Here is a 24,957-nt window from a genome sequence, read left to right as displayed (position 1 = left end):
CATTAAATATGACCTTCTACGTGTTTCTGATCAAACTGATACATAAGGTATAAAACAACAGAATAAATTATAAACAAATACTGATGACCTTTGAAGGTGTTGTGTTAGCTGGGGATTGGTGAGGACAGCAGTCCAGTAACAGTATTATACCGGAGCTGACACTTCCCGTGTGTCTGTTCAGCTTCCCCGTTTGCTTTCCTATGGACAGAGTAGCGATCAGCCTTGTTACCGTTACTGCTTGAAATGAAAGTGCTGAAAAAAGGCAGGAAAAAAAATAAAAGAGTGAAGATGTTCAGGGTTTAGTTTGGTTCAGCATCACGGAGTCTGCAGCCCACAGCGGTGATAAGAGCCGCTCCTTTCCCACTGCCGTCTTCTGAGAGGAGAAACGACACGTTGCATTTTGGGGCAAGGTCGGTAACGGTTTGGTGCATGATCCTGGAGAAGCTGTGAAAAGGAAGTTATTTGTAAAGAATTGGTATAGAGTTGTACCGTGAGAGAATTATCTAAGCCACTTCTTCAGCATAATATGCCTAAAGAAGACCTAGATAGTCCTGAAAGCTTGTATACGCCAGTTAGCCAATAAAGATAAAGAATTGGAACATCAACAGTACACAATTAATTAATCCAGATTATAACGTAGAGCCCTGATCAAGTACATTCTGCTGGTTCAGCACCTTTACGTAAAAATGAAAGGCAAATAAATGGTTTGAAAACTATTCTGCACATCTGACGCACCGCATAACATTACAGAAGGGTGATAGGTGCTGGCCTTTGGGGCATTTGTCATTATGGGAACTGAAAGAAAGATGGCTGTTAACAGAAAGCAGTTTCCTGACTTTGCAGACCACAAAAGTTTGTCTAGAAATATTTAAGCATGTCTGAAGAAAATCAGGCCTGTGATTGAGTAATACGGCCCCTAATATGTGTCTCAGTAGCTAGAGATCGTCTCGTGGGCTTGTGCACTGGGAGGTGAGTTGCTTACCAGTAAGTAATATTCATTGTACAATCTGCCATTTTCTTCTAGTCTAGTTTTTGGATGGGTCATGGAACTGAGCCCAAAGTTTTTAAAGTGTATATATTACGAAAAGGAAAATCATTCGGTACTTACTGTGGATGTAATTTGTACAGAGTTCCATCTACTCCAACTGTGACATCCAAATGATCTAAACCTCTGTTCTCTCGTATCTTATCCACAACGGCGGCCATTCCTGCACCACACAACTGAGCTGCCCTCCTTGATACAACTCCGCAGACCTCCTTTACAATTATACTGTCATCGCAGGTGCTGTTCAGACCAAGTTGCTGAAGGATTGCCCTTACTTGAAGCAAAGCTAATCTGTCGCTATAAAACAAAGCATCGCATGTGTTAACTCCGAAGGTCCCAATACTCTTGTCAAATTTATGAAATATAAAATCTAATTCAAGGTTTCTAATGTAAAGCAAACTCTGCATTTATTTTACCAAGAACTTTTGGTTGGCTACAACTCATCATTTAAAAAAATACGCTATTACCACTGTAAGCCAGATGTGTATCTTATTTAGACTGAATAAGAGGGGATATTTTGATCTATCCAGTAACAAGCTGGAATACAACACACAGCTATCAGATTTTTCTGGGTTTTTCCCCCCACAATTTCTTATCTGTGTTATTCTGCAATGTTTTTTCTCTAATGACCAAGCCTGTAGGTAGATACGGTAGGCTAGATGAATACATGGTTATAACTAAAAATGTTTTACAGAGCGATTACATGTTAAAAAATAACTTTTGCATCGCCGAAAGAACTTATTACTTATTTCCTGCTTGAATTTACAGAGAATTGGGTATTGTTGTTGGCGGTCATCTCAGCCAATTAGCTGAGACTGGATGCTGACCATGATATTTTCTTTTACTAATCCTGCAATGAGGAACTCTTGGCTTAAAGCCAGAGAAGAGATCTAGCTAAAACCCCTTCAGTGGATCTAAAGCTCGGGTAACTCACTCCAGGACCACAACAGTAACATAATATTTAACATGACATTAAAAGATCCAAAACAAACGACTACGTACCTCTCAATTTGTGAAAGGAATTTGGTCTCAAAGATTCCTCTAGTTTTTAATGCCTCTGAAATCTGACCTCTGAACAAAAATCCTCGTTTTGTGAAGTCCATTAAAATGTTACGAACGATTTCACCCAGATACATTCCACTGATCATTTTCTCATATCTGCAGACAAAGACGGAATAGATGAGACGAGAACGGGATACAAATTGAGGGTTAAGGATTAATAATCATGAGACATGGGTTAAAGACACAGCCTGCTTTTAGCAATGGACTTAAAAACCTTTAGAGGCCACGCATATGGTATCAAATATTGTTGAAGGAGTAACATTTTTGCTCTACGATTTTGAACAATTAAATTAAATCACCAGTCAATGATAGATTAGGTATTCGACCGCAAGACAATAGCAATTCTTTTTACATGAGTGTTCAAAGCATGATGATAAATGATTACAATTAATCAATTATTAATTCATTAATTAATGATTTCTATGATGTTGCTGATGATGTTATGTTTTGATTTTAAGCAGGGACATTGACCAGATGCCTGGAATTACGGATCGGAGGTCCCATAAAAAGGGGCAAGAATGTACATGTGCTCTTGGTTTCGTATATATACCTTTGTTTTCCTGAATTTAATGACAATTCATCAACAGCCTTGTCATAAACCGTGCGAATATCATCCAAACATCCGTTGTCACCAAATGCCCCCCATTCCATATTGACACACATTCTTCCTTGATCTCCTTCCACCATTTCTATGTTCTTGGTCTCCTCCATGTAGCACGCGTTGCTGCCAGTGCCTACAAGGAAACACAACATTAACCGCTGCTGTAATAAAGCAGTTTAATGGCACGCGGTTCCATTGAGTGCATTGTTAGACATAGTACAAGTAAACCAAATACATCAGGATTTATGGGACTCGGTTGGAGGTAATTCCTGCCATTAACTCAAGGGCTATAAATTAGTGCACTGTTTTCAAGATGATCGATGGGATTTTCGAAGAAAACTACAATTTACCGGTCGTAGGAAAGCTCTCATTTAAGGATATATTCCTTAAATGTGTTGAAATGAAACTGAGTACAATGTATACAACAGTAAAAAAATACTTATTTTTGTAAATAAATGTATAAATTCTTCCAGCTGTCCAGTTAGTACCCAGAATACGTGGCAGTAACTTGTTGAGTGTGAAATTATAAGTGTTCACTTACCCACAATAAGGCCAATTTCACAGTTTGGATCTTCATAGGCGCATGTCATCATTGTTCCGACAGTGTCATTCACTATAGCAACTACATCCAGATCAAATTCCTTAAAAAGTTATTATTAAATGTTATTAACTTCTGATCATTTAAATTTTAGGTTTAAAAGAAAAATAGGAGATGTGAACTTGATTTTATTAAAGGGTGATGGATAAAAAGCCTTCCAGCAGAATTTTTAAACCTTAATGGCAAAAAAACACGACACCGACACAAATCAAGATCTAAGAGCTGAAATGTTTTTATCTTTTGTGTTTCTATCTGATTCAAGATCTTAGTAAAAGCTACACTTGTGCTATAGAGTTCTAGCAGGTTCTGTAGCCCTATTGCAATAGGGGAGAGTGGAAATTAACAATAACATCAAAACTACCAATAACATATTATATATTGTTTTACCTCTCGCCTTTTAATTCCCTCTCGTAGAAGATTTACCACATCTTCTCCCTCGCAGTCTGTAGCCTTGAAGCCTTTGGTCCAGGTTAGCAGGATACCCTGCATACAGAAAGCAACTTTAGGGTGAGCTCATTTAAGGGTAACAATAGGGGAAGTTCCCCCCAATTTTTAGCTACCAGCAGCTAGTGATTTTAGTTTTAGGTATCACTATGATATTTTAGGGATACATGGGGATATATGGACAAAAGTATTGAGGACATATCAAGACATTTTGGACAATGCTATGCTTTCAACTTTGTGGGAACAGTTTGGGGAAGACCCTTTCTATTCCAGCATGACTGTACCCCAGCCCTTACGAAAAATTACTGCAGTTTTTCTGAAGTAATATTGCAGTTTTTTGGACATGAAAAAACTGCAATACTGCACTTTTACTGCATTATTACTGCACATTTACTGCATTTGTACTTCACTGTACTGCAGTATTACTGCACATTTACCACACTTTTTTTTTTTTATATTGCAAACCTACAGTTGTACTTCAATGTACTGCAGCTTTATTGCATTTGTACTTCCGTACAAAAATAACTGCAGTAAAACTGCAGTACAGTGAAGTACAAATGCAGTAAAACTGCAGTAAATGTGCAGTAATACTGCAGTAAAAGTGCAGTATTGCAGTTTTTTCATGTCCAAAAAACTGCAGTATTACTTCAGAAAAACTGCAGTAATTTTTTCGTAAGGGAGTGCACAATGTAAGGTCCATAAAGACACGGTTGGATGAGTTTAGTGGGGAAGAACTTGACCGGCCGCACAGAGCCCTGACCACAACCCCATCCAACACCTTTGGGATGAACTGGAACGGAGATTGTGAGCCAGGCCTTCTCGTCCAACACCAGTGCCTGACCTCACAAATGCTCTACTGGATGAATGTGGAAAAACTCCCACAGAAACTCTCCAAAATCTTGCTGAAAGCCTTCCCAGAAGAGTAGAAGGTGTTATAACTGCAAGGGGGGGGGGTAACTACATATTAATGTCTATGTATTTAGAATACAATGTCATAAAAGTCACAGTGTCACGAAAGTACAATGCCATTACACCCTGCTGGTGTAATGATCAGGTGTCCCAATACTTTTGTCCATATAGTGTATTTCTTTTAGTAGTTATCGGCTTATAGCATAAACAGAGTGCATGTGGGAAACATCTAAAGTATCTTGTCCTGGATTCACCACTTTTCTCATCACCCCACTCTTCTTGGCCTTCAAGAGTCAATCTGCTTTCATCAAAGGAGGAGGTCAATCAGTTGTGATTAATAAAGAACTAAAAATAGGACTTTTTATGGAACAGATAATCTATTACCAAAATTGTATGGAACGTATCCTGTTGTACATAGTCTTACATTGTTTACTAACCCATTTTTATTCATGCAAAACTGATGTACAGAGCTTTTGAATGGCTGACAATCTGCGTGAACCCAAACTAGCTTTTTGTTTCACAGTGTCTTAAGGAGACCTCTTAACTATTTAATTGCTGGAACGACAGCTCGCAGTTCAGTACATCCAGTGCAATTATTCCACGGATTCGATTCCATTCCTATGCGAACGGCATCATCACACTGAACCCTTCCAGAAACTACAGACGCCACTAAGCAGAATATGTCGGTACTTACGGCATCCAGGCTGGTCTGCTTGCAGGGGAATGAGAAGGTGAATCCCAGGGGAAGCCGTGCTCCTTTAATGCCCATATAATCCAGGAAATCAGATATACAGTGAACAATGTGATCGAAAAGCTAAAAAAACAAACACATTAATGATGCAGGTACGGTATAAAAATAGAAATGAACATAAAATTAAACAAGTTGACTGTGTAACTGTTTACTTTCATGCCTGATGGTTGCAGACCTTATCTGCTCTTTCTTCTCAATGACCCCCTAAAGGCATTGCCTTTATAACACCTGCGATAGTAAACATCCCGCAGAGTTATAAAACTGGACAAAACTGTCTCAGGATAGAACCCTCTGGCTATTCTTACTTGGAGAGCAGAAAGCTCATTGTAACATGCATGATTATATCAGACATGACATTTTTTATGTTACTTTATCTTGCTGTAATATAAAAATATTAATAAATACATTACCTCTTCCCCTGTCCCCTGCATAACATCTACAGGGATGGCATAGATTTTATTATGCATCTCCACCATCCTTCTTTTACCGCTTCGAATCTTGACAAGCAAAACTCGAAAGTTTGTTCCTCCCAGGTCCAAAGCCAAGAAGTCCCCGTTTTCTGAAATAATAAATGAAGCACAGATGAGTGTTTTATGCTGCTTACATGACTGCAATAAACGCACACAACCTTTTAATACTGATTTGACTGCTCATTCATTACACGTCCCCATTTTTTCCCCAACTTAACTTGTTGTAGAAGTTATTACTTAAAGGCCATTTTATTCTACTTGTGTTCTACTGATGAATGAATACTTTATTTTTACATACTACATATGTTTTCAAATGTTTTAATGTACATATTGATTAGATTTGACAATGATTCAGATATAACTTCTCTACTCTACAAATACTGAGATATAAGAGATATGATAATGAAATATATAGGCTTATTAAACTTGAAGCTGTTATAAAGAGCTTTGATGGCTTTTCATGCATCATTCCAGATCACAAATTCATTAAAATGCTTAAACGCTGTAAATTAAATCTTTAAAATGATTTATCATTAATTCTCACCAAGACATTTTGATTGTGTAATATAACAGCGATAATAATAATAATAATAATATCTACCTGTGCCATCTGGCGTGCTCCGAACAAACGTAGGTAACATTTTAACTTTTGCAGTTTCATGGGTCTTTTTCTTAAGTCCACTCTCCATTTCAATTCTCATCCTCCTCTTCACCTCGAGCAGCTGTTCATGGGTCAGACTGAACTCTTCCAATGTCTCATCGATCTGCCTGCGCTGCTCGGCCAGCCTATACGCCACAGCCGTCACCATTGCGGCCCCCTTCCCGCTACCGCTCTCGGACAACAGGAACCTCACATCCGAATCAGGGACCAAACGTCTTACCGTCTTATGCAAGCGTCTGGCATACCTGAGAACAGTAAAAAAAAAAAAAAAAGTAAAAAAATTATTCAAAAACATCGGTGGTACTCTCCATGGCATCAAAACCAAGTATATTTAAAATCATTAGTTCTTTCATGTATATAATGTGTCCAAAGCATAACTATGACCTACCAATGGCAGAGAAGCATTGCAGATACCCCTTACTTTTCTGTTAATTTATACCCAATCCCTGACATCTATATCGTATACTTCCATAAATGATCTCAGGTTTTTTACTATGGCGACAATTTTAGTCTCCTATAGTCTTCTGACAATTTCCTAAAACGTTCTATACCACCACAGATTTCTTCCTAACTTGGTCATCTATGACATTATGAGTTATACAATGACAGGATTTCTTACTGTGGGTGCATCTTGTATAGTGATCCATCAACCCCCACAGTTGTACGCAGCCTGGGGACCCCTTTATTGTCTCGTAGACGAGCCAGAATTCCTCCTAAGGTAGCCGCGATCAGATTAGCTGATCGGAAAGAGACAATTGTACACACATGTTGCACCGCTATACAGTCTTCATGGGACGGTTCCACCCCAAGTCTGGTCAATATTTCTTTGGCTTTGCTTAGACCTTCTTTACTCCTGGAATAAAACATATTAGCATTATTATTACTGGTACCAAAGAATGCCCAAACCCATCCCAGAAATAATTCACTAATACCGTAAAGTTAACAGCTGTAATCGTCATTTGTGTTGAAAAATCACTTACTTTTCAATCGCAGATACATGTTTAGTCTCAAATTTCCCTCTGGTAAGGAGTTCTGGGGTGATCCTGCCTTCAAACAGAAGTCCCTCTTTGCCCATTTTTACCAAGATGAGTCTGACAAGTTCCCCCATGTACATGCCGCTCACCATCTTTTCAAAGCTAACCAGAGAAAACATTGATCAAGTTACACAATGTTTGAACAAAATGAAAATAATTGAATACAAAATGCACAAAACAGTCAGTATCTAGACAAATGTTACACTGTTGGTTTTTTTTACTTAGTCTTAGTATTACTCATTAGGACACATCTTGTTTAGGATGGGATAAGAGATAATCTGGCATGGGCAGACGGAGGGTCAGCTACTGCTGAAAACCCAAGTACCATCAAAAGTGCTTCCTCAATTTAAATGAAGTGGCAGCCTAAGAAATTGCCTGTGTTAGAACGGCTGAAATTAGCAGTGACATCAGAATAGTGTATGCGGGCCACACAATGACGTGTCATCCCACACAAGGAGAAATGTGCATGGGTTTAAGTGTAAAATTAGAGTCTGTTGCACAGCTTGCTTGTCTACTAAGCCTGGCAATGTCCATCTAAAGCTCTCAATACTTCTGCGTCATGTAGCACATGTTGAGTATCTGATATGGCGCAGAAAATACTTCCCTATAATGGGTTTGGAGCGTGATGGTGCACCGTTGGCCTCTGGTCTGAGCAACTGAATGTCTTTAGCATAGACACTTTGTTGTTACATGTCCGGCACATACATGGCATATGTGTAAGGCAACAATAGAAATGACAATACTTACAGCTGTTTTCCTGGATTCAGTGAACCTCTGTCAATCTCTCTATCAAACTCTGTCCTAATATCCTCCAAGGAGCCATCATCACCAAAAGCTCCCCACTCTGTGTTTATGCACATACGCCCCTCATCCCCTTCAACTAAATCCATGTGTCTCAATTCTTCCATGTAGCAGGCATTTGTTCCAGTTCCTTAGAAGAAAAGTCACCGTAAGTTTAATATTATTTAAAACCTAAAAAATATCACTATTCATATATATATATACCAAAAGTGGATAGACTGACGTCTCACATTACCTATGATAATGCCAACTTCGCAGCGCTGGTCATCAAACCCACAAGTCATCATTGTCCCAACAGTGTCATTCACAACAGCCATTATATCTGCCTCATAGTCCTAGACAAACCAAAGTTGGATAATAGCATTATAAAAAGGTTAAAAAATTCTGATCATCTGTAAGGCAAAAGCAAACGAGAGAACACTAACATTTCCTAAACTGAGAATTACTTACCCCTCGTTTTTTGATGGCCTTGTTTAGCAATTTGACAACGTCCATCCCTTCCACTCCGCTGGCTTTGAATCGTTTGGTCCAGGTTAACAAAATACCCTGAATTACGCAAATACAAACTTCAGATTAATATAACTATATGAAGAAGTGGACACAGTATTTGACACAGTTATACAAAAAACATTCTTCTTTAAAGAAATATTACCAGAAGGAAAGCAAAGTGATAGTGTGTCATAGATATAGATACTGTCGATATTTTTTTTTAACTTTGAAGCCATGGCGTGTAGCCAGTATTTTAAAAAATAACTCATAATTCCATGGACTCCTGTGTGATTATATATATATATATATATATATATATATATCTCAAGGCTAAGTTATTTAATCTAAATCAACTTAACGTAAATAAAGAAAAATTGATCCAATTGACTTCCTTAAAACCAGAAGAACTGCTTAACCTCAACGGAAGCAATACATTAGGAAGAAAGGGATAAATAATAAACAGGTTAAGATAGCTGATCCCATGGTAAAGACATAAAATGCACTTCTAATACACAAACTGATTTAAGAATCAGAACCAGGACTGTTATATTAAATGCACAGGAGGCAGTAGGATTTCATCCTCAGCAACTCTTCCAATTCAGCCCATATACCTTGTGTAAACATTGGCTTGATTCATTAGAATTAGACTGGAAACTTAACAGGCAGACAGGAACAGGTTAACGGGTATTTTTAATAACTTACCTCATCTAATTTGGATTGTAAACAAGGGAAGGAAAAGGTAAATCCAACCGGTAGCTTTTTATCTTTGATCTGTTTCTTTTCCATGAAGTCTCCAAGACATTCAGCAACATGATCAAAGAGCTGTTTAATGGCAAGTAAACATGTTAATGGTTAAAATGATACTCTCAGCAGACACAAAATACTAATTCTTTTATACATGTCTCATAGATAAAAACAGGGATTTTCTTGTTCTAGCCACCACAGACCAAAGGTTAACATCCAACTGTAAATTAATATATTTGGGTTGATAGAAATTTTAGTTCCAGCAGCTCTCAATTGGAAATGCGTACTTCCCAGAGGCTAAACAGTTCCTTCATTTAAAACACTGATATACGGCGGCAGCCCCCTACACTTGTACACACATAAGGGTTAAGTCACAAAACAACAGGACGAGTGACCAAACTTACAAAAATAATTAACCCCAAATTCAGAAAAGCCAACTATTGTAGAAGAAACTCACTGTGGTGCTTTTGCTAAATCTGACCCCGGAAAGTTGCGCTGATATATGCGAAACTTGTGGCAACTCCATAGCTACAGGTTTCCTGCAAACTGGGCTTGTGAGCTCAGTCACAAATCCACGGGGACTGAACCTGCAACAATGGTCTGGCTGCAGTAGATGCTCAACACGTGGTGAATCCACCAAGCATTCTCTCCTCCAAGTTAATGATGAGTTCCTTTGAGTTATCCCTAAATTTAGCTACTGATAAAACATGACAGTGGAGATTTCCTCTGATGGACCAGAACATATAACTTGAAATTCACTTGTTTCGATAGTAATGATGATTGCTAAGAAGCCTTTAGTTTGTATCTACAGTGATAATGTAGATTACAATCTCCTATTACAACTAAAACCTGCATATGCATTAGAACGATAATCTTTGTGCATACATGGTTTTACGGATGCGTGAGCTTTAGGTACATTCGCTTTTGAATGAATCTGACTGGCCCCAAACCACCTCAAACATACAGCCAAATTCATAAGAACTATCTACAGCGTAGAGAAGAACAAAGAGTCCCAGAAGTGATGGTTTGCCCCCCACAAAGCCCTGATCTCAACATGATTGAGTCTGCCCAGGTCTACATGAAGAGAGAGAAGCAACAGAGGCTAGTTCCTCAAGATTTTGGAATCTGCTGACTTGTTGAAGGCAAAGGGTGGCCCCACCAAATATTTATTTGATTATTTCAAACTTGCCTAAACATTTGCAATCTGATGAACACTTTTAGAGCTAAATGTGGCAATAGAAATAGCATTCCCATAAATAAATTATTTATATTTCAATATTTATTTGCCAAAGTGGCCACATATAACTTTAAATGGACCTTTCAGCTATCATATGTATTTAAAGTGCGTATGATGGTTGGAATGTCTCTTTAAATGTCATGTGAAATAAAACGTATTATTGTGTGGTTAAATCTTGGAATATTAGAGAGCTTCTTTAAATATGGGGAAATGAGAACTTGTTCTTTCTGCTGGCGGAAATGTTATCTTCTTGAGCAAACAGAGCAGTGTCCACAAGAACATCCTATTTACTATTCTTGTAGGCCATATGTCGCCTTTGACAAGCTACAGTCTAAAAGATACCGAGTTGCAGGTGTTGTTACAATTGCCCTTTTCTTAAAATCTTTAGTTTGCTGGTCAGTTGTGTCCTCCCCTTGGGTCTGTCAATCGATGAGGAAGCCATCGTCCACCCAATATGTCCACCTCTCCTAGGTCTGTGACATCTGTTATTTGATGGGCAAGCCCTCATTCAACTGATCTGTCCACCTCCCTTGGGTCTGCCAACTGGCAGGCAAGCCTTAATTCTGCAGCTCTGTACAATGGTATAATTCTACTGTTAGCATCACCCTTGTTGTAATGAGATTACATAGTGTTCATCTAAATAGTAAATACTGTACATTAGTTCTGAAATCCCATTGGCAATAAATAAGAAATAGATACATATATAAAGTATGATAATCAGTACAATTAACACGTTTGTGAAATTAAATGTTAAAAATATTTCCACAAAGTGTAAAATTACCCTTGTGCCGCTTCCATGGATAATGTCCTCGGGTGTGTCGTAAATCTCGCTCTCCATCTGAACCGTCTGCTTCTTTTCGTGGGACACCTTCACCCGCAGAATGCGAAAATAGGATCCACCCAGATCCAGTGCGATGAAATCTCCCTTTTCTGTTAAATAAAAAATATTTGTTGTAGAAAAATGATAACACTTGGTGGATGACAAGTGGTTCCAACTGTGATCAAGTTAGGTTTCTACAGCAGGATGTGAGTTATAAACGGGTGTTATTACTTAGGTAGCATCCATAGATTAATTGTGTCTATACCATAGATTGTGACTGGCCAATCCATAGCATCTAATAACAAAGATGGCAGCCGTAACGGATGATCTACAGAGATCCAGAACCTGTGAAGTTAACATATTGTCCTTGATATATAAAGGCAATTCTGATGCAAAGTGCTAAACCTAAATGCTCAACAGAAAGCAAATAAGGCTTCTGCTAATTGCTCCGCATTAAGCACTTATTAAAAGAAATGCTGCATTTTTCGCTTTGATAAATATAGCCCATATTTAAATAAAATAAGTCCAGAAGATGGGCACGTGGCATCGGAATTCTTCAATAATGAAGCTTTAGGAGGATCCTGCTTGTTAACGTCAACTGCAGACATGTCCTGTATGCACAAAGCAAACACCGGAACAGATGTTCTGTCTGTAAGCATGATTGCCTCCGTAGATGCACTCCTAACGCCAAAGAGTAAACATTAAAACATCACTTAATTCCACTGAGTTACAGGGCAACAAATCCAGGGCTTCAAGTATATATGTGATTTAACTCTACAATCAGGCAATTAAACAGAGGCTCATTATTAATGTCTGGCAGAGATCTGACACGCGCTTCATGCCGCTTCTGTGTCACGGATTTACCAGATACATTACGTGAATGTAATACGAAAACCTTCACCCTATTTTCATTAACGCGGATTAAATGGGACATTTCTCAGAAATGTATTAAAAGCCGTCCTGATCTGGTAGATGTCTTGCAGTCGCCATAGCAACCAACTGAATGATACTGCAAATATGTCCGCTTGATACTTGGCACCAGAGCTTCTCTTTATACATAACATCTACATTGTGTTGTTTATTTTTTTTTGTTGATGTTTTCATGTTTCCGATGTTGGTAGCTAATTTATGGGTGTATTCGCTATACCAGGAGTTTTTATGCGCCTCCTCATTTTGTTAGCACGTTGTATTTTTAACCAGCCGGTGTCTCAGCTGTCGTTGCAGACTGCCTAATTATAGAACGAGAAACCAGAGAGTAGAAATACCTCGTCTCTAAATGCCACGCCGACCTGGGTATAATATCCATTTTCCGGGCTCATTTAGCTCCAGCGTAACATGTGTATACACAAACACTGCTGGAATATGCCCACCATATGGACATATCACTATATAATTTTGAATATAACATATTAATATTCAATAGCATATTGACTACGGAAATATTCCAAATGTGGGGCTGCAATACAGAAGCCCCCATCATCAATGATGCTGTCTTTAAAGAGCCTACCCAGTAAAAGGGTATCTGCGCAGCCCGTGTTATAATAAGGTCTTATACACTTGAGTTTCTCGGTTCCTCCAAGTAGTGCAGTGTTTCTGATCCATAATAAAGCTCTTTAATTACCGTGACTCGATTTTATAGCAGGAAAATGGGCAGACTTCATCGGTTAGATGGTTCTTATCAAATTCTATGTTTTTGTGTTTAATCAGCACCAGTCAGCAAGGCAGACGCTGGCTGATCCACCTGTGCTGCTCTGATGAGATTGTGCTGCAAACACACTAACAAACTGCTTATACAAACAGTGTCTACCTGGGTTGTGCTGCAGTTTGTCCTCAGTTACTTGTGTGTTGTGTAGAACAACGTTAACTCCTTAATGACAAAGCCAGTACATGTACGGGCTCAAAATGCATTGTTTTCAATGGGTTTAGGGACCGCCCATTGTCCTTAAGGGGTTAATAAATGCAATTTGTTTGTATGCAAAGTTACTGCCTAGAGATCCGTCACCTTACTATCTGGGGAAATTGTGTCCCTTGGTCTGATTCTGTTCACGCTAAAACATTTAAAGGCTCTAGACATAGTGTTCCCATCGGCAATGTGAAAACACAACAACCAACTCTCTCCGAACAGAGAGGGGCAATTTGTTAAACCCAGCTGGCAAATCGTCTCCCCTTCTGTGAAAGTTTACACCAGTCTTAATCCCTGACTTTTCCAGTATAAAGGCTAACCTCAATACACCCACATTAAACAGACGGGCCAAACATGTCTTCTTCTCGATCCGTCTGTTAAAGGGACAGTGGCAGTATCTGCATTATATCACAGCAGCCATTTTTGCAATGTTTACCCAGACATCTGTAAACTGTCTGGGAATGAAGAAAAAAACCAGTGGAAACCTTTTTAGAGACAGTCGCATGATAAGAGAGGCAGAGGCGGGGATGATAGAGTGATAACGAGAAACACAGGACACAAGACAAATAATGCAACACAAAACAAAAGCCATAGAAAAGTTGACAGACAGTTGATGCACGTCGGCAATGGGATTCCCCAATATTTACAACTCTACAGACTAAAGACAAATGCTGATGCTTCTAGGGTGGCCACATCGGCCATTTTCCCAGGACATCTATATATTTTGCTGACTGGCACATGTAATGTGCTGTTCTGTAGCATTTGGGAGTGTTCCTATTCCTGGGAACATTCTGGGTTTGACCCTGAGTCTGAGTATTGCCTTCAAGTGCTGAGAGGTACACATCCCATTAGAGGGTTTTATTGGGGCGAGGTATTGGACCGGGAGTTTTGAGACAGCTTGGGGAAGTCCTAGCGCTTACATATTGTAATTGTTCTGATCTATTGTGTGTGTGCCCGTACGGGCGCTCCGCCCTCCCATTTCTTTGTATTTTTATAATGCAATAGTTAATCTGTTATAATTTTATCTTTCTGTCGTATTGATCTACATTACAGTGTTTTTAAATGTCTTTTTTTGCACCACCATTTATAATCACTTTGTTATAATGCCGTTATAACTATTTAAATGTTCTCAATTGATGTCATAATGCACATATGCTGTCAAAATTCACCAACATTGCATATACTCTTTTCTAAGGAACTTTCTTATTAGCACTATAAGTAACAGTCTAAAGTTTGAATACATGCAGTAATCATGTACACAATTTAGAGAAAAAAATTATTTTTAGGGAAAAAGTATTGTATTTTTGTAATACTTTGTATGTGGCAAAACGTACATCTATTTTTTTTTGTTTTTTTGTTAAATCTGTTTATTCTTAAAAAAATCCCAGGAAACACAGGCAATATTCCATGATATATCACAGACACAACGGATCAAGAGCAAACTTCTAGGTTTTTAAGAATTCCTTTTAAATATAATAAAAAACAATAGTATAAACTTTTGTTATTTAACTTGATATTGTGCCAATCCAGATTTATTTGGATAAATATTGCACAGGAAATGTTTGATACTAAAGGCACAATGAAGAAAATATCCAATAAAACAAATCTCACTGTGGTTACCGCGATTAGTTACGGGTTCACAGGACCTTTCTATAGTCTGCTTATGTCCGAACACGGAAAGTGGGTCATTCAAACAAAGAATTAGGTCATTACGTTTTACTTCCGCTTACAATCACATGGTCAATGGCAGGAATCTGGCAGGTTACGGTCGCTACATTCCACAAGGAGTTCCATGTACTTCCTTTTCAGACATGGTTCTCGGATCCTATTTTGGGGAAGTTTGCTGCTCTTTGCAGATTTAATCACTTTGACCATCGACAGGAACAGAAAAATGCAAACCAGTAACACATTTGTTGATTATATTGGGATCTCACTGGCTGGAAATAGCTTTCAGACGACTTTTCTGGACTGTGTTTTGGTAATGCTCATGACCAGAAAACCCCCCACAAATGTGATGTCTCGTTGACTACTTGATGTTTATGTTTAGTTAGATTTATTTGTTGAAAATATTTTAGCTTTACATTAAAAAGTGATCATGGCTGGAATAAAATGATCACGGGTTTAAAAAAGATAGGCATCATTATTATGTGTTTAAAAGAAAAAATGTCTCAGGAGAGTTGTCCTCCAAAAGCTAGGAAACACAGCTCTGAAGGCATATTCCTAGATGGCCAAGTCCCACTCCCTATAACAGGACAATTACTCCAAATAATTAAGCACATAAGGCGTTAGTAATAACATGCCCTTTGTATGGGTCGCTTAATATATGTCTTCAGTAATAATGTGTGGATTATATATTAGAGGAAGGTCTCTTACTGTGTTTTTATGGAGGAATTATACCTTCAGGGCTCCATTTGCAACTTGACCTTTGAAGGTAGCCGTAGAGATTTATATTAAACTAACCATGATTTCTCAACAACATTACTAACTGAACTTCAACTACAGAGCCCACTTTCTTTTGAGCTAATACAGTTATATCCAATGTTGTAACCATGGCAAAACTTACAGTGAAAGTTAGACAGAAACATAAAACAAGCCTTTCATTTTCGTAAATTATTTCTAGAGTACACTAACCTGTTCCATCAGGGATCGATCTTACAAATGTTGGCAGCATCTTGACAATTGCTGTAGGGTTTGTGTCTCTAGAGAGTCCATTCTCCATCTCTTTTTTGAATCTGGACATGATGTCCAGTAACGTTTCGTCTGATAGCCGCATGGCATACAGGTACTTGTCAATCTGGAAGCAAACATATTTAAAATTGTGAAGCTAATATATTTTAGTTCTACAAATCCGATAATAGTCATTTGACAATAAAGTACAATTAACCAAAACACTTATAGATTTCTTTACTATGGGCAGAACACCAAAACAGAACATTTACACAAATGGGACAATCTTTTCATAAGTACCTCTGGCCATAGTGGTTCTGGGGTAAACCCTGGAGTTCTGAGGTCAAGGAACTCGAGAAAGGAAAGGTAACTTCCATTGTTATTTTACTTACTGTTTACCATAAGTAGGCCATTTTAGTTCTGATATGAATCTTTACAAAATCCTTTAATGAATCTACACTAAAGGTTAAAGGAGCTCTTAAGGGACGAAGCCCGATTCACGATAAACAAGCGTCCAAGTATTACTCAACAGAACAGGTGACTCCTCTAATCCCGGACACTCTGTTGCCATTTATAGCCATTCATCTGAATGATGAGAGCTGACAGATAATAGAAGACGTTACTAGAAAACCTTGTGATAAGCCACGCAGAGTCTAACACAGGTCTTCACAGGATAACGGATCACAAACATTATGCACATAAATTACTAACAACAAATTATCTTTAAGATCATTTTAGATTTCATGGAGGATCTGAAAAGAACAATCAAATATTAACATAGTAAATGCTAAAAATAATTTAATTCTATCGAATCTCCCACGGATGTTAATACTTCATCAGTCAAATACTCTGCAGTGTTTCAATCATCCAGTATCATCAACATCCCACACATGGTTCGTCTGATAAGCAGACCATTTTTTATTATTATTTATTGTTTGATATAGCGCCATCAAATTCCGTAGCGCTGTACAATGGGAAGACAGGACATAAAAAGTAGTATGTAACATAACAAATTGACTTACAGAGACAACAGGTGAGGAGGGCTCTGCTCAAACGAGCTTACAGTCTAGAGGTATTTTGATCATAGTGAACTATGTGACTGCTATGGTTTGTTCAACCCAAATTAATAGCTGTTTTGCATTAGGAGATCTCACAACAGCTGAACTAGAACTTTATTAGACCATCAGCTAGTGCATCCTTGACTCCAATTCAAGTGAGGATTTCTCTGCAAATTTGATAGTCTGCAGGTAAAAGAATGCTTCTATAAACATATCAGGATATTTAAACTTTAACCAACTGAAGATATTATGTTCATGAATGGATCTTGTCTGTATCTCCATCTGGAATGTTGTAAACCCTGCAGGACCTAGCATGAATGAAAGGTCCTAAATATCCTAATTGCCCAATAAATTGTAGATACATGCTTCAAAAATTGTTACGGAACCACTGTAAGAACTCCACTGAGTGATCCCAAACTATAGTGATCAGCCTGAGGATGATGATGACATGTGAGAAGTTGGGTCCGGATGGTGAACTTTAGATACTTAAGTGTCCGGCAGAGAGGTGGTTGTGAAATCCTTGTCTACTCCTTATATCTTATTACGGTTAATGTAGGTTTGACGAGCACTGCCTTCCATGTGCTTTTACACACACTTACTTAAAAAGATCTAAACTAAAAAACAATTCAACTACGCTGATCTAGGCCTAGTTCTAGGCCTTAATATCCATTTCCACTAATATCAGAGATATTTTAGAAAGTGCTAAATACACAAAGGAACACCCATTACCAATTCCATCGTGTATTCTGTTTATCCATGTCCTGCACACGACACTTTAAACCTTTACCTCATTTAATTTTACTGTTGGTATCAAATAGTAATTTCGAAACATTTTGCAATACATTTTACAGCAACTGGCGCATTAATTCGAGTGCCACTACTATGTTAATTCATTTAAAAAGTCCTAAACCTTTTTAAAGCAATTTGAAAGGGATTTTGGAGCAAGCCTGAGTTTGGGGAAATATCCAACTTCTCTAGGAATATTAGCTATCTTGTCACTGTCAATTCAAATAATAAATAAACATTAGGTTTTTGTATACTAATAGTTCAATAGGTTACGTGTATCTAGATTGCCACCATTTTGAACACCAGATCCATGTCTGGCTGCCAATTATTAGGTAATATGATACGGGCTCTGTTGCATCAAGCGCAAAACAATCATTAGAGTAAAGGCAGGAATGTGGAAAAACTGGAAACAGAATCTTGCTGGTAGCAACAAAGTTACTGCATGTAGGAAAGGGAACTGTACTAAAAAAGGCCTGAGCGTACTCCGTAACGTACACAATAAACGATAGTAAATGCTAAAGCAGCCAATGGAATCATCTATAACACACAAGATCACTAATCTCTATTATACATTTAATTTCCTTATACCAGGCTTGTGGTCATCTGTCTTGATTCTCTGCAAATTCATAATTTACATTATGGAACCTGCACTGGATCTGTCCATAACCCGCAGAATAATCTATACTGGAATCATTAACTTCACTAATTAAAAAGGACCAGTAGGCTTCTCCAGCACAAAAAAAAGAACCGAGCTGCTTCCAAATAACGCATAGATTTACTAGAGACACGGCTTTTGAGAAATACCCATACGGTAACTTTACGTTGGCAGGTTGGCTCTTCATAATGCATATCGAAGTCAGTTAAATACTCAACTCACTCGCAAACTCCCTGTTTGGTAAATCCATCTTTTATTCACGTTACCCATGTTATAAAATAAACCTAAGGTTTATGCCCAATAACCCTTGGCTCCTGACAAAGCATATTAATATATTTAAGCCCAGAAACTATGCAATAGAAGTATACCAGTCACTATTTTGATTTTACATGATTATTGCATCATAAATATTTGCCAGATATGTCAGTTCTCTTTAATAGTAATAATTAATTAAGCCTCCTTCATTTTATCTGTATCCAGCCACTAAGTACTAAATGGAGATGCATTACGAAGAGCAAAATGATAAACCAAATAACCATAGAACACGTTTCCCTTCCATAACCCCACTGTGCAACCCAATGCTTCATCAAAAATTACAAAGTAATGGCACGTAAAGGGAAGAGCCCAGGGAATCTTTTGGGCATTAAATATATTATTGTATGCAGCAATGCTTTTTCTCATTTAAAAAAATGAATTGTATTTCATGTTCCAATAAGTTCCTTAAACTGCAAAACTACTGGCTACTGTAGGCAGTCAAGATATTGTGGTTGAGGTCTTCTTTTCAAACACCACACAACAAACTCTTTATGGCAATGGTAATAAAGTCCCATGCCACCCGTTCCATGGAATTCCATGGGTGATTAAGACTGAGATATTCTACTGTTTATCCGTTGTTCCATTGTGGAACTCTCCATTGTGTTTTCTTTATGGAATTTGGTCCACCTACCATGGTCATCAAGATTTCCAGCGATACATTATCCAAAAAATAAAAACTAAAAGTATGTACATAATAATTAACATATGCTCTTAACAATGAATATACAGAGAAAAACCTATATTGATTAGGGGTATACGCAAGAGTTTCTAACAGGAGGTCTGCTCCTCTTGTGTATTTGATCTCTGTGGCAACCATGATCATTTGTGAGATGGGAGAAGGAAAGAACTGTGCGTTAATTAATAGCAACATAATAACTCTTGCTATGGAGTGAAACAAGGGTCTCTCACCGGAGGCAATCTAGCGGATTATGGGCAAGGCTCCTTCTGACCGTAGACCATGTAGGACCCCATCTCAGTCCACCTCCCTATATCCTACCCTTTCCATCCCCCTAGCTTTTCCCCAAAAACCACACAATCTTCTTTTTAATAGAATGGCCACAGTTTTATTCAGAACGGTTTAAAGTACATGAAACATTAATGAATTAACCCGTTCGATCCCGCGTTGCGAGACTGCTGACCATGCAACGTTGCCCTCCATTATGACCAAATGGCTGCTCCCTTTAAGCATCAGACCAACCAGTTATAACCATAACACATTTACTATTAACCTCAATTACCAATACTTAATCCATTAATTAAGGTTGCAGCTGGGCTCCCTGTACAACTCCATCAACATCCGCAACATGTTTTACCTACCAAAACTTAAGGAGGGCAGAAACATGCTTCTAAAATGGGGTAGAACTTTGTTTTTTTCCGTTCTATTTAACCCTAGCTATGTCACTCCCTTATCACTATTGCTCCCTGGTGAACTTTTAACCTCTCACCCTTCCAGCCTCAATCTCCTCACTTTTTCACCCCAATATATTTTAATATTCTAGGAATTTCTAATTTATAACCTTCCTAACTTTACCGCTGTCACTTTTGACCCCATACTCCTCGGCTTCATTTCCTCCCCCTCCCTGTAATGTAACCCCTGCACTCATTTCTGCTTTTTGGGGTTTTCTTCCAGCTCATCAAGTCTGCCCATTTTGTTCCTGCCATGTGGTAAACAACATAACGTCTCCATACCTCCCAACGGAAGCGGGCGGTAGAGTGTCAACGCATGCGCAATATACATTCTCCAGTGTCCCAGAGGGACCTTGTGAATCATGAAATTCAATGGAGAAAAGGACTTCATTAGATAAATAGGACTTCATTACTGTAAAAAGCTTGATCTTCTGTTTGAGCAGAGGGACCCAAAATATGACAATCTGTGCAAAATTATATTTTTTTATTTAGTGGGTTGTTAAAACCCAAAAAACCTTATAAAATCATGAACAGTCATCCATTTTGTAGGTGGTGAGACACAGAAGCTAATCCGTTCAACATTCCATTGGTTGCTATGGGGATAAGGCAACTTTCTATACTTGGCAGCACAATCACTTTTTTTATACATAACTGCAATTTCTATTCCATATGACATACACCAACTGTTCTTAACATGTACATGTGTGTAAATAACCAGAATGGGAATGTGAGATAAGAACTTTTACGATACAAGCCGCACGGACCCTCCCCGATTCTAAGTTATACTTGTCCAGGGCTGCATGAACAGCTCAGAACACGAAAGTCACAATTTTCTGCCGAGTTAAACTGAACTCCCCTGCGTTTAAAACATCAATTATTTACAACACTATCAAGATAAAAAAATAGTGTCTTACTTAACAAAAAGTCATTTACATCTGTAGTGGAATATATATACGTTATATGGTAAACATTACAGAATAATCAAAAACAGTGCTAAACCCCAAAAAAGTACATTATGCTAATTTTAAAATATTATATGTCAGTAACACGATGGAACTATGCCTCTAAACCTGTGGAAATTGTTGTGTATTTCTATTCACATACCTCCCTAATGTCATACTTTCCGAAGGGCAGTCCCTCATTAGAGCAATAACCTGTCATTCTCTATTTCTTCCCTTGATATCTCTCTTTTCTCGGAGCATAGAATGTTTGTTGGGTATGAGTGTACCGCGGTGTTCTACAGCCGAACATGCCTGACCAGCACAGCCTCCATGGTGTATAGGGGCCAGTTGTAGATAACGCACAGGCCCCATAGTAAACGTATTCTGCAACACACATACACCGAGCCAACATATGATGTCATATCCTGGCGCTGAGCATGGTGGACTGTGTCTGCAGGAGTAAGTGGTAGAGGATGACCGGGGTCCTGTCCTGGGTCTGGCCCAGGTATCGCATCCAGCCAAGATACGCCTGTGTGCCTGAAGCCGTTGAACTGGCATGCCACTGTACTCGAGCTCAAAAGATTTCTTCATAAATAGTAAACTTAAATAATAATAATAAATAAACGCAATAAGAAGATACATCATTTTTGGTGGTTTTGGCCTTGTCTTAACGACAAATAAAATAAAAAGACGTTCAGCACGATAGAATATAATTTATTTGAATTTTTCCTTTTCCCCTGCTGTCCTCCTGGATAATGTCCTCCTGGTTTCAGGCTGTTACAGCCACCAGGGCTACACATTCTCTGTGGATGTCATTGACACGGTAAAGGTCAATTATAACATCACGCTGAGTTAAACACCTTTATGTAAAAAAGTAAGTCTATCTGACTGATATGTACTAAAAAATATCTCGTCTTTTCACCCGATGCATAAAAACTGAATAATGAAGGAATTCACTAATATTAAATGTTTCTATTCTAGACGTAAAGAAAACATTACTAAGTAAAGGTTTATGAATTGGGTTCTGGAAAACCTTACAAACTGGCTAAAGGAATAAAAGGACACTCGGTGAAATGGTCAGGATGAGAAAGCATATGTGATATGCTAGTTTAGCTCGCCCTCTTAATAATTGGTGATGCTCTCTACTGCTTGATAACCATGCTTTATTTTAATAATAAATACTTATTATTAGTATCCAGCTTCTTGGTCAAATAGTGATATACTTGAAATGTCATGATATCAATAAAATACTGTGCCAGTCTGATATCTAATACATTATTATTTTTTTCAATATTATTTCAATATTAGCAATATTTTTGTGTCAAATTTTAATTGGGCGCAGTTACATATTCCACCTCCATCTGTATTGAAGACACAGAGGATATATCTCTATTTATTCAAGAGGTCTGACCCCCCCCCCATGTAATAACCAGAACATTAGCTTAGAGGTCAAATGGTTCAAGGTCTTCGCATTCTAGATGCTGTTAACTCACTAAACGGAGAATGAGTTAGGAACGGTTTAATAATGCTGAGTGATTCTGAATGGGCAGGTGTGATGCTGAGGAGCAGGTGTGATGCTGAATGAGCAAGGACCCCTACAGCCACTGAGATGCGGGGGGGGGGGCAGATCCTAGGGGCCTGGAGAGGCTGGGGTTCCCATCATTTTATTCTAGGCCTCTGGCATCAGCAACACACAAGGGAAACCCACAGACCTCCACAGCAAGGTGTGTCCCTGCACATCAATCAGGTATTCTGTATGCAGGAAGGATTAGCAGGACAAGCATCTGCCATGGAGAATGCCCCAGAACAAGTGTTAATAATACATCCAAATATAAATATTATTTTGCAACAAAATAACTGTAAACGATTATAAATGACCCGCATATGCAGAATGTACACATACATAAAATAATGATACTTTAGCCTATGGCGCTGTATGAAGAACGATTTATTATCATATAACGATTTTTTCTGCTTCCCTAAACATGGATGTATGGATAGATACAGATTGGCTAATGTTATCTCTCTGTGATATGTATATGTACTCACACAGTTATATATATATATGTTCTTCTACATTACAATCTACATTATCTGATTAAATCGATAAATGAAATATAGGATCTGTCAACTACAAATGCTTAAGGCAGAGCTGGAAGGGCGATGCGATTCGTTCACACAGTGTCCGGGGTTACGGTAACTCCACGTCTTAGAGCTTCTGTATCGGAAACGTATTTGTTTGGGGAGCCATTTGCACAGAAGGTAACCTTCTCGTTTAACCGTTTGAGCGCTGGAAGGGTGTGCCAAGCTAGGCATTGCCCGGTAGATCAAAGCGTTTAAGGCGATCGAAAGCCTATACATATAACTATATCTATCTATATGTCTATATACCGGTATATATACAGTATGTGTGTATAGACACATGTGTTCGCTGCACCGCCTGTTTATATGATGCGTGAGGTATTGTTAAAGGCCTGCACCGAGTCTCACAGGCGGAATGTCATCCGCATCCTGTTCTCAAGGACACTGCCGGCTGTGCTTCGCTTCATCTACTATTCTTACGAGGGTGATCAGACATCTGTATTTTCTGCGATAACCGATCTGAATCGATCACTCGCGTAAATGACTATACATATGTACTATAAAAAAGTGCATATATATATATATATATATATACATATATAGCATGCAGCTTGCCGTACCCTCACAGGGCTCCGCACTCACCTTTTTGATCTGATCATCTTTCAGCTCGGTGAAGTAGTAGGCGAGGAGCTGGGCAGCTATCATTGCGGAGACTGACTGCAGCCAATACCGGTGATGTGATAACGATGACCCGGCTATGAGCAGAGAACTCCGTTAATGCAGACGGCTGTGCCTTCCGTACGTCCTACAAGCGAGAAGATGCAGAAGGGCTTTTTTCTGCATGGGGCGATGACATGGTTAAATCCAGCCCCCTTCTCGGCTGCGGATTGGCTGATCTGTGAGAGATCTGCGAGCGGAATTCTTCATCAGTAGGGGGCTGTGCGAGATCTTAATGTTTAGTAATAGCGGGGAGGGGTCCGGGGATAGCGATGTACTAACATGGAGAATGGGTACGCTCCATATCATACTCCTGATGAAGCCGGGAGGTGCTGATGTATGCCGGGAAACACGAGATGCTAGCCAAGGGGTGGTGGACGGGAGCTTAAGGACTGGAGGAAGGGGCTGTACGTGACCCTGCTTCTGGGGAGGAAGGGGGTGGCTTTAATCGGTCTACTAAATATATAATTATAGCACGTTTATCACGTACTGCATGCAGCTATGGAGCCTTGTGATGCCCGCAGACCCATCATCACCTCCTGCAATACCAACCCAGAGAGAACGGATAACCAGCCAATCAACGGGCTCATATAACTAGATATACTACATATATATATATATATATATATATATATATATATATATATATATATATATAGTATATATGTTCAACACAGTATATATTTACACAATATATATTATATCATATACATATATAAATGTGTAGTATATATAGATATATATATACTATATATATGTA

General features: G+C 38.5%; 1 protein-coding gene across 2 annotated transcripts; it reads right to left on the bottom strand.

Annotated features, from left to right (window-relative positions):
* Nucleotides 1–299: 299 nt before the first annotated feature.
* LOC149298920 (hexokinase-1) lies at nt 300–24,185 on the bottom strand. Of its 2 annotated transcripts, none has more exons than XM_089486883.1 (18): nt 24,123–24,185; nt 16,201–16,363; nt 11,628–11,776; nt 9,568–9,687; nt 8,827–8,922; nt 8,612–8,711; nt 8,323–8,506; nt 7,522–7,677; nt 7,161–7,394; nt 6,482–6,786; nt 5,821–5,969; nt 5,354–5,473; nt 3,694–3,789; nt 3,250–3,349; nt 2,658–2,841; nt 2,048–2,203; nt 1,109–1,342; nt 300–444 (listed from the first exon to the last, which is right to left on the bottom strand). In XM_089486883.1, exons 1-18 carry the CDS (start codon nt 24,183–24,185, stop codon nt 300–302), a joined length of 2,754 nt encoding a protein of 917 aa, XP_089343009.1. The 2 variants fall into 2 exon arrangements, with proteins under 2 accessions (XP_089343009.1, XP_089343011.1); XM_089486885.1 differs by having other exon boundaries at nt 16,201–16,354.
* Between the last annotated feature and the right edge of the window lie 772 nt (nt 24,186–24,957).

This window comes from Sceloporus occidentalis, unplaced genomic scaffold, assembly GCF_023333645.1.
Source record: "Sceloporus occidentalis isolate IW3139 unplaced genomic scaffold, rSceOcc1.0.p SCAF_30, whole genome shotgun sequence".
NCBI classification, from domain to species: domain Eukaryota; kingdom Metazoa; phylum Chordata; class Lepidosauria; order Squamata; family Phrynosomatidae; genus Sceloporus; species Sceloporus occidentalis.
Note: the sequence above shows the minus strand (reverse complement) of the source record. Positions and strands in the feature narration are given on the sequence as shown.